The following is a 16,092-nucleotide window of genomic DNA, read 5'->3' on the forward strand; positions in this document are numbered from 1 at the left end:
TTCCAAAAACAATGTGGCCCATTTGGCAAGAACCTGGAGGCGAGCTACAGGAATCACAGGAAGTCTAAGGAACATGACCTAAAAAGAGAGATCCAGGACTGCCCAGTCTGGAGATGGGAAAATAGTAGAAAAACAGTAACACAGCAACTTCGAAACAAAAAAAGTAGTTTTTTTTTAAAAAATAAGCAAGATGCTTAACCTGCAGAAGCCGTTGAATCAGACAGTATGAAAATCATTCCAAAGGAGAAGGGAAGCTTAGACAAACTGATTTGCCCTTGCCCTGAAGGAGCTGCCCGCACCCCGGGCAGACGGGGGGCACTGCGGGAGTGCCGTGGGCATGCTGGCTGCGGGGCCCTGGGCAAGGAATACCTCAGGAAGCTGCTCCCAGGGGGGTTTGCTGCCTGTACTGACACCAGGACACATCCTGCATGACTTATGCTGACGAGTAAAGCCACACCGCGGCTGTGGTGCTCCCACCCCGCCGGCGGGTCTCTCCGCACTCCGGCTGATGCGGCCGCGCCGGGGGCCGGGGCCAAGGCCGGGTGCCCCAGGGCCGCGGCGGGGCCGGGCGGGGCGGGGAGGCCCCACAGCCGGTTCCCTCTTTGCCCGGCGTGTGATTGGCGGCGGCTCCGGAGCTGCCTCTCCCGCCGGCCATGGAGCCTCCCCGCCGGTCCCCGGCCCGCGCCGCTTCCTGCTAAGGCGAACACCTGTCCGGAGCCCGGGCCGGGGCCGGGGCCGCCGCTGCGGTGAGTAGCTCCGTGCCGGGGGGTCGCGGCGGACCCCGCCCCAGGCCGGCCCTGCCCGAGGCCGGGGCTCGCAGGTGGCTGTGCCGCTCCGCTCCCCGCGGCGGCCACGGGCGGACCCGCCCCGGCCCCGCGCCCGCCGTAGGGCGCCCCCGGCCCCGGCGGCCCTGGGGGTCCGGGCGCGGCGAGGTTCGTCCTCCGGCGGGCGCTGCGGGCGGCGCCGGCCGCCATCTCGGGGCTCGGGCGGTGGGCCGGGGGAGGAAGGGAGGAAGGGAGGCAGCCCCGGCTCCATCCCGCCGTTCCCGAGCCTGGGGCCTCTTCCCGCAGGGCGTGTGCGGCTGGCCGGGGTCGCCCCGCTGTCCCCGGCGCCGCTGAGCCCCGAGCTGCCCGGCCCCGCGCGGCCTCGGTCCCGCCTCACGTCATGGCCCAAACTGGAGTTACGGAGTTTGATGGAAAACTCGCCGAGGAAGCTGTTGGAACGCTGAGTGAAACAATGCGAAGCGAAGGATCACACTAGATAGTGTGGCAGCAGTTCCCTCGGGTCCTACGATCTGTGAGTCAACTCCGCTTTTAAACAGTAAATAACTGTGTTTCCTCATCCAGCAAATAGTAGCCTCTTGTGTCTGTCTGGTACATACAGACCATAAAACCTCACCGCGCTACAAATCGTCTGAAATAATAGCTGAGGGCATTCGGGAGCTGGTTGCTGGTGTCGCTCAGATCACGGCGTTGGGAGTCAGCGTTGGGCACAGACTGGCAGGACAGGCAGTGTCCAAATGGCGAGCCTGTCCCAGCAGGAACCATAGCTGCCATCTCCGTGTTTCCAAATTCCACGTGAAGTGTTGCTTTGAAGGTAGATTGTCCATGGCTTGTGTAACGGCACTTAACTAGACATTGGCTGAAATTCTTACCTAAATTTTCTGAGCCGGACAGAAGTTACTCTTTGTTCCAGAATCGGCCCCAAATAGATAACTCATGTAGAAACCAAAATATGCAAAGGTCTGTAGTGAAGGCAGGGGGAGCCTGAAAGTGCTACAGCTGTAATAGCAGTCTGATTGAGTAACAACCTCCCGACCAAGCTGTATCTGCTGATTTGTATACTTTTTGATGTGGAATGTGACTGCATTACCTGTGAAGTTTACTTGCAAATGGGAACCTGCACTGATTTGATTCCCGTGAGAGCTAGGAATTGCTAGAGGATCTGTCAAACGGAGCAAAGTGGTTTTGTTGTTGTGTTCGTCCTTAACGTGTTAGTGCTGTATCTTACCTGCAGTGTTCAGCACTGGATCACCAGTAGGTGCTGTATCCTGCTGCAGGATAGTGCAGGCAAGTAGATGTAGTATAGTGCTTGGAAAGTTTTGGGTCATGTCATGGTAGTTTTGGTTGGTTTTTTTTTTTTAAACTTATCTTTTAAGTTAACTTTGTCTAAAACTGTGAACATAAAAACCCTGGAGGTGTTTGTGAAGAGACTGGATATGGCACCTAGTGCCATGGTCTACTAGATGAAATGGTGTTGAATCAAAGCTTGGACTCGATGATCTCAGGGGTCTTTTCCAACCTAGTTGATTCTGTGATTATTATATTGGCATAATGTATGCACAAGGTAATTCTTACTCTGGTAGAATGTGCTTATTTTCTTGCAGGTTAAGTTGACTGGGAAGGAGTTCACACTAAAGTGAAAAGAATAATTTTAAAATAAGGTTTCCACATGACGGATTAAACCAGAAGCAGGAGCTAATGTAGAATAAGTATAATAGTAACCAGCAGAACTTTAATGCAGTCCTAACAGAGCAGTGAAGACTGACAGCTGTCCTAAATTTTTTCTAGCTGAATATATGAAGCAATTCATCATAATACTGCATTGTCTTTTCAAAGCGCCTTTTAGCCAGTGTTTTCAAATCATTTAACACGTTTACTCATTAATTTATCTCCTAATTCTGCTGTGAATCATGTTTCAATCTCAACTATGCTGGCTCCATTCCTTTCCCTTCTCTTCTCTCACTGCCCTACCACTTCTGCAAGTGATGAGTCAGATAAAGGATCTGATCCAGCTGAAAATTAACCAAATTTTTTGTTGTTCTTGTTATGGTCAGATTGCTGACTTGGGTGAAGAGATAGGAACAAATTAGAGGCAAAGGCAAGACTGTTTACTTGCCTTGGTTACCTTCTACAGACCCCCCTCCTTGTGCTCCATTGCACCCCATCAGGATTTGTGCACCAGTGGTAGGACAGTTCTCTTAATTCAGGGATATTCAGGGTTGATGAGGCTCATTAGAATTAGAAATAAAAAAGTGATTTTTGCTGTTGCAGTAGACATAAGGAAATGTCAATACTCAAGGTAAAACTTAGGCATGACAAAGGTTTTAGGAACTCATTTTAAATGATTTAACATCAAAGTTTTATGACGCTTATGCGTGAGGCAGTATGGTTTTGCCAACACATAGATTAGCAGAAAATGGATATAGTTAGGTGTCACGTTAAGGATGGGGACACTTTTGTGTCTATCACTGCAGAGATGGATAAGAGACAATCGTCTCTCCAAGAATTGCCTTCTGAAGCTGATGGAAATGGATCAGAGCACAACTGGAGATGGCGATTGGATTGGGCTGGACTAGACATGACAGGTCACAGCGCAAATGAATTCGGAGAAAATACAGCCTTGTATAGGCAGGGCAGCTGCAGAAGTGCCACGCATTTTGTGTTGCATCCTGATGCAATTTGGGGAGGAATATCTGAACCTTTCACTGTGTTGCACTACCTGCCTTTGTAAGTGGATGAGAGCGTGAAACAACTGCATTTGTTGTGCACTGTGCAGCGTAGCTCTCTGCTGCATAAGGTAGAGATGCTGCCTTTGATTGTCTTGATGGTCTTGATCAGTGGAGTAGTGCTAGAAGAGCTTAGCAGAAGATGGACTATTTGTTGTATATGTGTTTGAAAAATTAATCCTTGGGTGTGTAGCACACAGCAGCAAGCTGAGGACATTTTAAATCTGGAAGCTTTCTTAGATTTGCAGAACCTAATGAAACGGAAATGAGTCCAGATTTACTTATGTAGGGGCAGAATAATTACTTTAGAACAAGGGCTATTTGCAAAAAATCTACGCAGCCTGTTGGCATGAAAAAACCCTTGATGCCAGTTGCTTATGTTTAAATGAAGAAAAATACGTGACTACATTGCATTTTAAAAATTATACAATGTGAGAGAGGAAAGCAGTGTGTAGTGCTGAGATGCCACAGAGACTGTGGCTGATGAATGCTGACAGGCTGCACATGGGTGGAGGATGAGTGTTGGAGGTGTCTTGGCCAAGATGAGTAGATTTCATGTCAGCAACAAAATGTTCAGGGTAACTTCGCCACTGCCATGAGAAAATTCAAATACTGACTTTAAAAGATAGAAGGAGCTAGGACAAAGTGTGTTTCCCCCAAACTCACTTTTTGAGAAAAATATCCTCTAAAAAGAAATCAGTCTTGGTTGCCAAGCAGAATGATGCTCTGAGAAAGAAGAACTGTGTGTATGGGGGAGGGCATTTTTCTGAGGTTGAGAATGGCTCATTGGAGACAGGTAAGAGGCTGTCAGACTTTTCACCAATACAGAGGGAGGGTTATTTTTCACTTTTTAATAAAAAATGTCTTACGAATAGGAAGTGTGAATATGTTAAAGAAAAAGGCACCACCATTTCATTGTTGTTAAAAGACCTTTCAGCTGTTTCATATGTTTTTCTTTCTTCTCAAGAGCCATAATTTTTGTAGGATATGTACCACTGTAGGATGTGTACTGCTTGTTGCTCTTCAAAAGGGTCAGTATTTCACTGGAAGAGTCATAAGGAAAAAGGATACAATTAGAGTTTTTTCTGTCTTTTCTTTCTGTTTTGAACATGTTTTCCCAAATATTTTTTTCTGTGAGCGTTTTTTTTAGTAAAGGAACAGCTGTTCAGGTTGTAGTTAACCACAAGAATTTAGAGTTGGAAGTATATGGTTTATTTTCTTCCTGAGTCATAAGTCATCATTTCTAGTAGATTGCACTATGTTTGTAATCATAAATGAATGAGTTAAAAATACTAGGGATAAGATTGCCCAGCAGTTCTACTGCTGAGGTTACCATGTAAGGTCCTTGGCAGATACAATATCCATGTGATGCCTGTACAGAGACTGGCTTAAAAATCTAGTGAATTTAAGTTGATTGATAACCTGAAACAGCTGTCACCGTGAAAATAAAAGTAATGAAACATTGCAGATGTAGTTGTCTTTTATCTAGTATTGGTATTTAACTCTTTTATAGTAATCTCTCAAAAATGTATTAGTTTTAAATATTTTATATGAATTCATTAAATTTATTTCCAAGATTATTCTTTGCTATTTTTAAAAGACTTCTTAAGCATGTCTTCTATGTGTGTATGTTAAATTGGTGTACTGTTGGTGTATTTTTACTGTTATAACAGGAAAAGCATTCTGACTTCTTTTAAAATGAGCAATCATATGTATAATCGACTTGGTTAAAACTTCCTTCCTGGTAAGTGCAGCACTTCCTTTGCATCTGGATATGAGGGCAAGCAAGAAAAGCAGAACAGCTTAAACAAAGAAACTTTTTGTGTGAATGATCTTCCTTTAAAAAAATAGGAACTTCAAAAATTAAACAAATGAGTCGTCTTCGGCAATTCAGCCTTTGTTTTATAAGCAGGTAATATTTCCTTCTACTTTGTCAATTATAGATGTGGTATGACCACAGTCACTGCTTTCCGGAACTTGAAAAAGAATTTTAGTTAACATGCTGTGTTGCTTCAGTTTAAACTTTTACATTTGTATCTGCTTGTTTTGTTATCTGCTAAGGAATCATTACACTGATTTTACTTTTCTCCAGCAGTTAGAGACAGATCTTCCTTGTAGAAAGTGTTGTTTGGAAAGGAACTTCACTATGCTATGGCAGTTTGGCTTGTGCGAGTGTGCTCAATCAGCACTGCCTTCCGCTTTCCAGGCTCTTGGTGAATAATTTCCACTTTAATATTGTTCAATGGAGATTGACTGAGAGCAAGAATATATTTTGTTTACTGAATGCTGATAAGGTAGACTACTTATGTCTGATATTGTTTCACCGGTGGTTTAGGTGTAATTTGATGTATAGGGTAATAAATTGCCGTCAGCTTGGGAGACTTTTCTTCTGTAGTAAACTATTAGTTCATATTGAAAGTGCATACTTTGAAAATGGATGGATGTTATTGGTCTGGTGAATTGAGTTATTCAAAAGAAGCACATGTAAGGACACTAGCCTTGAATTTAGATGCATGTTAAATACCTGTCTTCAGAAATAGTTTCTGACTTTTGAATCCTAAGAGCTGTTTTTAGGTGGAAGTCCTGATTCCTCATCAGTTAAAAGAGGCAGAGGAAACTGGGAAAAAGCTCATGTCTGTCTTAGTCTGCAAATATTGCTCTTTTTTTGTTACTTTCTACCATTCCTGGAGCTCAGTGGGATTGTATTCTGCTCATACACAGGAGTGTGTCTTTTGATTTCTATGTAAATCCACTTGTGTTAAATCAGCATCATCAAAACAGATGAGGCAGGAGAAGAATCAGTGTTAGATCAAACAGAAGCAAGAACAAATCAATGTGGAGGGTGTACACTCAGATTGCTTATCCTCAGTTAAATATGGGAAGGATGTCTAAAAGCTCCATTAATGATTTAATCACTGTAGGGTTGGTTTGGGGGTTTTTAATTTATATTTGGTATTGAATAGACTACATCTGAGTTGATCCATGTAAATCAAGTATTTGTGACTAGAAATTATGGGGAAGCAGAAATATGAAAAGTGTATACATGGCAGGATTCTGACTGGCCTATGATCTTAATTAGCAAGACTTAAAAAATTAGAGTAAAGATAAGTGTAAATGAAAAAGTAATCAAGAATTTTTATGTTTTGCTAGATTTCTTCTGGCATGGAGCTGGGGGATCATGAACAGCCTGTTGTTATGAGAGAGGAAAACAAACGAAGGAGAAGAAGAATGAAACCTCATTGTACATCCAGTAGTTTTTCTTCAATGGAACTGATATCTATTGAGTTCATTTTACCTACAAGCAATAAACATACTAAAGTACCAGAAATGATGTTACTTGAAATAGCTGGCAACTGTACGGTTGAGCAAATGAAGGCACAGATTTGGATGCGTGCAATAGAGATGAGTCAAACCACAGACTTCTACCATGCGTTCACCCCGGATCAGTTTGTCCTGCAGTATCAGAAGAAAGGGCAGTGGTATGAAATTTATGATAAACATCAAGTATTGCAGACACTGGACTGCATACTGTACTGGAAAGTGTTACAGAAAAAGGTAGGCAAGATCTATGTTGTCCAGAAACAAAAACCATCGGAAGAAGTTCAGGAATTTCAGCGGCAGCTTAACGATTTGATTGGTTATGATGTCACTGATGTAAGCAACATGCATGATGATGAGCTAGAGTTTACCCGTCGCAGATTAGTCACTCCACGAATGATAGAGGTAGCCTGCAGAGATCCTAAATTGTATGCAATGCACCCATGGACTACATCTAAGCCACTCCCAGAATATTTATTTAAAAAGATCACTAATAATAATATTTTCATAATCATACATAGAGGAACAACTAGTCAAAAAATTAAAGTGTCAATAGATGACACTCCAGATATGATTCTTCACAGCTTTTTCACAAAAATGGCAAAGAAAAAATCTTTGATGGACATTCCTGAAGATCATAGTGAGCTGGATTTTGTTCTCAGGGTTTGTGGCAGAGATGAGTACATTATTGGAGAGACACCAATCAAAGACTTTCATTGGATAAGACAGTGCCTTAAGAATGGGGAAGAAATACACCTTGTCCTAGACAATCCCCCTAACCCAAGTGAGGATGAGGTTCAGAAGGAAGAATGGCCCTTGGTGGATGACTGTACAGGAGTTACAGGGTATCATGAACAGCTGACAATAGATGGAAAAGACCACGAGAGAGTCTTCACTATCTCATTGTGGGATTGTAATAGGAAATTTAGGGTGAAAATAATTGGCATTGATATCCCAGTGTTACCAAGAAATACTGATCTTACTGTGTTTGTGGAAGCTAACATTCAACATGGACAGCAGCTCCTTTCACAGAGAAGAACTTCATCAAAGCCTTTTACTGAGGAGGTTCTGTGGAATATTTGGTTGGAGTTTGATATCAAAATCAAGGATTTGCCTAAAGGAGCTCTTCTGAATCTTCAGATATACTGTGGCAAAGCACAGGGTCCCTCCACGAAGACAAACCTTCAGTCACATGAATCCTCCAACTCGGATACAAAATGCAAAACCCAGCTTCTCTATTATGTAAATCTTCTGTTGATCGATCACCGTTTCTTGCTACGAAGTGGGGAGTATGTCCTCCACATGTGGAAAATTCCAGGCAAGGGGGAAGAACAAGGAAGTATCAATGCAGACAAACTCACATCAGCAACTAACCCAGATAAAGAAAACTCAATGGCTATCTCTATTGTGCTGGACAAATATTGTCACCCAATTGCCTTGCCCAAGCACAGGATAGCATCAGATCCCCAAGGGGACAGGACCCGAGCTGAAATGCCCAATCAGCTTCGCAAACAACTTGAAGAGATCATAGCAACTGACCCACTTAATCCACTTTCTCCCGAGGACAAAGAACTGTTGTGGCACTTTAGATATGAAAGCATAAAGCACCCCAAGGCATATCCTAAGCTGCTTAGCTCTGTGAAATGGGGACAACAAGAAATAGTGGCCAAAACATACCAGTTGCTAGCTAAAAAAGAAGTTTGGGATCAGAGCACTTTAGATGTTGGACTCACGATGCAACTTCTGGACTGTAACTTTTCAGATGAAAATGTCCGAGCAATGGCAGTTCAAAAACTGGAAAGTTTAGAAGATGATGATGTTCTTCATTATCTTTTACAGCTTGTGCAGGTAAGGTGTATTTGCATTCTTGAGCTCTGCCTTGCAGGAATTTTTGCATTACCCCATCACCATTCTCATTTTAGTAGATCTTATTAGTAATCCCTAGGTTTGAAGTCTTCAGTGTTTAGTCAAAGCAGTGGTAGTAACCAGGTTAACACAAAACCACACTTTTCTACTTTTTGTGTTTTGCTTGTGTCATTGTTTCTGTGTTAACATTGCCTTGTGTCTTACAATTTGCATCTTGTGTTTACAGTAGTAAGTTTTTCTGAAAATTGTAAATGCCAGCACAGCTGTGGTGGGAGTAAATCCTAGCTGTGCTGTGTTTAATCCTGTTCATATCAGGTCTGAATCACACAGCACTGAAGAGTTGTTAACTGACTTTATCAGAAGAGTGTAGACAGAAAGAAAGTAGGGGTAGGTTGATGTGGGCAAGGCCTGAAGAAAAATCCTGGGGTTGAGTTTTAGGTCGAGAACACCAGTGTAGTTACATAGTATGTTGCAGACTTCAGTCTTGTAGTGTTAAGGGGACCAAATTTATGTAGAAGCTTCCAAAAAATTTTTTGAAAGTAACTAAAGAGTTGCTAGGACGACATAATAAGATTAAGGCATTCAGGGAACTTGGGTGAGAAATTGTGGGTTTAATGGCAGTGAATCACTTCTGTATCGATTTGAAGCACTTTGTATGGGGATCTGCCAGATGAAACATTGGGAAGGTTTATATCAGTTATACATGAAAATTGGTTTGGTTGCTTTTTCTGAACATGGTGCTGTCACTGGGCAGCAGCAAAGTCTCCTCTGGTGGCTGATGGGAGCTGTAACCCTGTGTTCTTCCTGGTGAGCGTGGCCCCTGCAGCCACGCCACTCCACAGGCTTTCTGCACCTGGCAGGGCTCTGGTTTGCGTGGAAAGGCTGTCGTCCCTCAGAGCGGGAAATACTTCTTTCAGAGAGTCAGAGGATAAAGTTGGCATTCAAAATTCAAAATTCAAAAGAAAATAGAAATGGAACGGCTACGGCTGGGGAAGCTGCAGGATGGGGCTTTCAATTTCTGTGGTTTCAGAGAACACCTGGGTTCCCAGGAAAATGGAAGTTAGTATTTCAGATTTTGCTGCACATCAGTAGTGTTTAAACAAAACCTTTCTAGCCTTGTCTTTGCTTGTCTGCAGATTAGGCAGAATTTATGCACTTCTACATTAACCAAACGGGTCGCTACGGTTACCTCATTGGGCCTCCCACGTAGTTGCTGCTATATATATCTGCTTGGCTTGTGAGCTCTTGCTATCTACATGTGGCTCAGCAATTTTATTCACTTTTTTTGGTATCCAAATTAGGAGTTTGGAATGGTGATTGGTTGCTATCCAAATGCCTGAGAGAATGGAGGAAATACTGGGGGTTTTTTTCCATTTGTTTTTGAAATTGTTTGTTTTCAGGAAGTACAAATCTGGTAAGTTTTAAAAAGAATAAATCTCTCTAACACTTAAATAAAATACATAACATCATAGTGGCTTAACTTAGCTGTCTCATTTTTAGTAAGAGATGTTGTAAGAAATTACAAGATTACTATCCTTAAAAAGGAAAAAATATGCTAGATTCCAACTTTCACCTCTCTACTGCTTTCCTTGTCTTTGTTTCTCAGCTAACAGTGGAATGTAGGCTGTCAGCATCCTGCAGCAAAGCTTTGGTACCACAATGTATTTAAAAATCTACATTTTTCAGAGAATGGATGTCAGCTGTTCTTTTACTTGAGTGGACACATCTGAAATGTCTCTTCTGCAAGTGGTCATCACCTTTCAAATGCATGCCTTTATGAAAGCTCTCTGGCTTATTGCCCTCTTTTTACCTCCATTTTACCTCCCCTTAGAGTTAGAAATCAAGCAAGCATTTTATTTCCCCCCAGGTTTATCCCAAATACAAGCAGCCACACTATAAATAAACCTATTTATCTTCCTATAATGGTCTGTCCTTCTCTATACAGTTGATAGAACATGGATAGGATAGTTAAAATGCAACAGAATCCTTTGTAAGATGAACACCAATGACTGCAGTGCATGCATATGGCAGTGGCTAAAGCTCTTCTGCTGAATTGACAAGGCAAAGGTATGTGCAGGGACCTGATGAAGGGCCAGCAGACATCTTTTAGTGGCTAGATTTTATTGTTGCTGTGCAAAAGCTGATGTTTGACTTTGTGAGGAAAAAAGAAAAATGGGCTTGACTTTTTAAAGTAATTATTTCTAAACCATCAGCTCGATAAGGATGCTCATAATACATTTTTAATATTATTTTATGAAAATATATTTGCAACTTTAATGAGGAGGCTTTGTTTTGAAGCAATGTTGGATGTTTGGCTGTATTTCAGTCTTAAATTGTTTTTCAAGGATATACACTGAGAACATTAAGCACAGTGTATACCAGAATGAGGGGTTTAATAGGCTTCCTTGGAACTGTAAGCAAATCCATTTGAATTTATGTGATAGTTATTGCTGTTGGGCACCTTACTGCAGTGAAAATTAATTTTTATTAAAAACCCCTTATACCTCCTAATGTCATACACAAAGTAAAAGCATCTATATATCATAAAATCAGTTTATAGTTGTGAATTCTTATTATCTTTCCTAAATAAGATGAAGTTGTTTGGGGAAATAGAACAGTACTGCAGAGACAGTCAAGACAGTTCTTGCAGGATTATGATATAGGAGAAAGGCAAGTCTGGTGCTTGACTTTCTTGTCTGTCTCTTAGCCAGCAGCTGGAAAGAACGTGTCTTTGTGACCTTTTTCTAAGTTGGTTCATTCTAGAAGGTTGACTGAAAAAACTTGATTTTTTCCCTATTGAATAAACCCACAGGAAGATTTACTTTTCGGAAATCATGTTGATATTTTAATAAAAAAGCAACTGTGTGCCACAGCACTTTTAAGAGTTTATAAAACTATAATTTGTTTGATGAATTTAGCAGACCTTTGCTGATGGCTTGGTTGCTTCTTTGCAAGCTGCAAACTGCAACGATCTTGAAAGAGCCATTATATTCTGTTGAATAACTACTGCTAGAGGTTTGCATACTTAGTTGCTTCTGAAAGCTGAGCATACTACATGCACCCAGCTCTCTGCACATCCCTTTGTTTTCCCTTAATCTCCCTACAGGCTGCTTCCTGGCACTCTGTTTCCAGTACCTGAAGCCATTCACCAACCCCCTCAGTCCATGACAGGATTTTGTGACTCTGTTTCAGAGATTGTATGCTTCTTATTTCTTTTTTCTTGCCATGGGATATACATGCATACTTTTTTTCCACCATTAATCTTAATACAAAGCTCCTATAAACTTGAGTTCCTGAAGCAACAGGAAAGAAGCTGCTGGAAAAATGAGTTGAAGTGGAGAAGTTCCCTGGCACAGTCCAGTACCTGAAAGTGCAATAGTTTTCTGGAAGACCAATTCACTTGGTTATTGGGTTGAAGAAGAGAATAACAGCAAAAAAGTTCCAATGCTGACACTTGAAAAGAATTGGTGACTTTTTTTCCACACTCTTTTTGGCAGTAGCTTGGAAATGTCTGTGGGTTTGGGTGGAGGGGAGCAGCTTTTGGAAGAGAAAAAATGCATCTGTTCTCACAGAGTCATTAAAAATAAACCTCTGGTGAAGTCTTCCTCTTAATTGTACTCCATTAGTACAGAATGTGTATCAAAGCCTTTATTCCGTTATCAAGGGTTGGAATTGATGATCTCGGAGGTCTTTTCCCGCCCAGTTGATTCTATGATTCTATGATTCTATGATTCATTTAGGGGTTAAAGGCCAGATAGGTGCCCTGAGAAGACACTCCCGTATCCCATGCTTTCTGGAGAAGCAGCACTGAACCCTGGGGCCTTACTCCCAAAGTAGCAGATGTTGTCCAAAACCAGTACTTTATTATTGATATTTTTATTGAAGAATGATTACAAATATGTTATTTCATCTGGCAGTAATAAATTCAAGCATTCTCAGTGTCAGTCAGACTGCAGACTGTTTCCTGATCTTGCTAGCTTTTGCTACAGCCTGGGAGTGATGTTTTGTTCCCCTTTCTTCATGTACTCAGGTTGACCTCACTGGTTAGATACTCCATGCCTTGCTTTGTCACATCAATAATAAACCTGAAAAGAACGTATTGCAGAGAAAAAGTGCTTCTTGAATGAGACACAGAGAAGCTTCAAAAAGACCTGCTTTGTTATACATTTCCTACTGCAGCAATGTGTTCTGTAGATGTCAGTGGTGAAGTGTAAGTGCATTGGGATCTTAAATGTGTTCATAAGATGCCTTCTATGTTTTTATTGCTCAGGCTGTGAAATTTGAGCCTTATCATGACAGCGCATTAGCCAGATTTCTGCTCAAACGTGGTTTGAGGGTAAGTACTTCAAAATACAGCCAAGTTACACTGAAGTTGCTGGCGTAAAACCCTTTGCCAAGAAATGTGTGCTCATTGCAGTATTTTTCTTCACCTCCAGAACAAAAGAATTGGTCACTTCTTGTTTTGGTTCTTGAGAAGCGAGATTGCCCAGTCCATGCATTACCAGCAGAGGTTTGCTGTCATCCTCGAGGCCTATCTCAGGGGCTGTGGGAAGGCCATGCTGCATGACTTCATGAAGCAGGTTCAAGTCATTGAATTGCTGCACAAAGTCACAATGGAGATAAAATCAGTTTCTGCAGAAAAGTATGATGTTACTTCTCAAGGTATTTGCTAACAGGCATTTCTTTGTTGGTAATATTACTGTTTTTTTCTCTTTGGGTATGAAAAACTAGGCAGCAAATGGTACTGTTTATTTAGAAAATTTGTGGATAAATTACTGTCAAAGGGCGTAATTTTCTTGTAAAATGTGTGTAAGCTAATAATGGTTGAACCAGTAATAGTTTGCTCATTCCACTCCAGAAGAGGGAGAATATCAGTGTTCTAGACAGCCAGTGCTTTCCCATGGTTTGGCTTATCTTCTTGAACCTCACACCATGCAAATGGCAAACAGCTAAGTTCTTGTACGTAACCCTTAGCTGAATACCAACACCAATACCAATACCAAGAAAGAAACAACCCAGGACACAAATATCAACTGGAAATAAAGAGTGACACTTGCCAAGAAACACGGCCTTACCCTAAGCTCTCACTAAAAGGCTCTTGTCAAGAAGATGGTGGAGGAGCCCAGTACAGCTTCTGCTATGCCGTGAAAGAAGCTGGTGGAGGATCAGGGCTGAATCTACTGAGCATGTCTTTGAGGAGCATTTGTCCTGGGAGACATGGATGTGGTATTGTTATTTCCAGCTCTTGTAAGCACTGCTTTGGAAGCCACAGTAGGGTTATGCAGTGCCTGTTTACCTCTGGGTTTTGCCTGCCTTTTTTTTTTTTTTTTTCTCCCAACTTCCTTAAAAACTTGTCTGTCATCATCCTTGTTGCTTGCTTGGTGATGGGGGTAAGTGTGAGAAGACATATGATAATATTAAAGCTCTAAAAACTGTAGAGAGACCACTTCTTCCTGTGTGTTCAGCCTGGGATGTTCCAACCAGGAATTCCTTGGATTGGAGAGCCTTTCCACTCTGGCTATGCAGAAGTGGCTGTGGTGGTGTTTCAAAAGAAAATTGAAGGAAATATGCATTTATTCTTCAGTAAAATATGTAATATCTGTTATGTTACCCTATAGTGTGAGTTAAAGGGCTTACTGAAGCCCATATAAAACATTGTTTCTAAACAACTTCCTAAATTTGTCTTAAAATACTCTATAACCTATTTATTCAGTCAGAATTCCATATTTTGGAAAGAAACTTTATATCCTTGCAGATTACATGTCTATAACAGCAGTGGATTCCATAATACATTATCCTTGAAGGATATGTGGGCAAAGAAGAAAAGTTTCAAGAGAAAGCAATCACATTAACACCCACCAGGATTTGAAGTTAAAGAATTTTTGTATGTAATGTACAGCAGAACATTGAAAGATGACTTATATAATTGACATTTTCACTGAATAAGTCTTCCTGAAAATGTGGAGTGTCCTACTAATGCTATAGCTAATGTAATTTATTCTCAGATTATTGAGGACATAATTTTCCCTACAGGCACCCTCTACTTCTTATGTTTTTAAAAAATGTATATCCTAAAATTTATTCTTTAGGTTATTGCTTCCTTTTTGCCCTGTCATTTCTATGTTCATCGTTGTTCATATTTTCAGTCTGAATGTTTTGTTCTGTTTCATTTCATTCTGTCGTGCAGTCTAATCTAATTCTTATATATATGTTTCTTCCTCCAGTGTTTATGGATTTTAAGGATGAATTCCTTCCTGTTAGGTCCATCCTATTCCAGTAGCAATCATGCTGTCAAACTGTTTCTTTAACTTTTCAAGTAATCTCTTTGCTTATATTTGAACATAGGCAGTAATAATAAATAAATAAATTCTTAAGATCATAATACATGTTTCATGGGATTATCTACTTTCATCACCACTGTGCTAGATAATTTGTTTCCCAGAAATGTGTCTGTGCAGCTGTTTCATCTCTTAAAATGCATAGCACCTTGTTCTTAAACCAGATCAACTTGAAAATTGTTTTAGCAAGTGCCTTTACATGTGTTTTAAAATCAGTTAATTCCTTATCTTTGCTTGCTTCAATTGGTTGGCCTACAGTTTTCAAATTATATTAATTACAATGAGGAGACTTACTGAACTAAAGCTACATTTTTCTAGGAAATCTATAGTTCTGGTTTAGATAGCTATTTCATGACCCAAGTTACTACAACCTAGGTGGGGTTTTTTTGGAGGGGAGGGGATTTTGTTAGTTAGTTAGTTTGTTTGTTTTTTGTTAATTGGCTTGATTTTGGTTTTATTTTGTGTTATTGTGGGTTTGGGTGTTTTGTTTTTTTTTTTTAAAAGAGTCTAATTATAAAGTCTACTTAGTATCTCCTGTGTATTGCTGTCAAATTTATTTTTACAAGAAATTGGTCACCAGGCACTGCTAGGTAGTTCTTTTCTAAAACCCTGTAGTTTATGTGTAACATTTGTGTTCTGTGAGTTCTTTGCTAATTCTTTTGGCTTCACTTTCTTAATTTGATAGCAGCTTTTAAACTGTCTTCATTTTCTGTCAGTGTGTGCTCACAGCCCAAAAAGCCAAAGTATCCTGGGCTGCATCAAAAGCAGTGTGGGCAGCAGGTTGAGGGAGGTGATTCTACCCCTCTTCTCTGCCCTTGTGACACCCCACCTGGATCACTGTGTCCAGATCTGGGTCCCTCAGGACAGGACAGACATGGACCTGCTGGAATGAGTCCAGAGGAGGGTCACAAAAATGATCAGAGGGCTGGAGCATCTCTCCTATGAGGAAAGGCTGGGAGAAAAGAGAAAAGGCTCTGGGGAGACTTTACAGCAGCCTTCCAGTACTTACAGGGAGTTTATAAAAAAAGGTGGAGACAAACGTTTTAGTAGGGCCTGCAGCAA

General features: G+C 41.2%; 1 protein-coding gene across 2 annotated transcripts in view; it reads left to right on the forward strand.

Moving 5' to 3' along the window:
- The first annotated feature begins 594 nt into the window (after positions 1 to 594).
- Positions 595 to 16,092, forward strand: part of PIK3CG (phosphatidylinositol-4,5-bisphosphate 3-kinase catalytic subunit gamma) — a 34,685-nt gene continuing 19,187 nt past the window's right edge. Inside the window, exons 1-5 of one of the 2 annotated variants that reach the window (XM_050324144.1) lie at positions 634 to 746; positions 1,071 to 1,296; positions 6,659 to 8,674; positions 12,963 to 13,028; positions 13,129 to 13,354. In XM_050324144.1, the coding sequence (XP_050180101.1) occupies positions 6,671 to 8,674; positions 12,963 to 13,028; positions 13,129 to 13,354 (2,296 nt within the window). In that variant the 5' untranslated portion in view covers positions 634 to 746; positions 1,071 to 1,296; positions 6,659 to 6,670. Of the gene's footprint in view, positions 747 to 1,070; positions 1,297 to 6,658; positions 8,675 to 12,962; positions 13,029 to 13,128; positions 13,355 to 16,092 lie in introns of both variants that reach the window. The other variant, XM_050324142.1, reaches the window with a different exon arrangement.

The sequence above is a fragment of the Myiozetetes cayanensis genome, unplaced genomic scaffold (assembly GCF_022539395.1).
Source record: "Myiozetetes cayanensis isolate MyiCay16 unplaced genomic scaffold, myiCay2020 scf3, whole genome shotgun sequence".
NCBI lineage: Eukaryota > Metazoa > Chordata > Aves > Passeriformes > Tyrannidae > Myiozetetes > Myiozetetes cayanensis.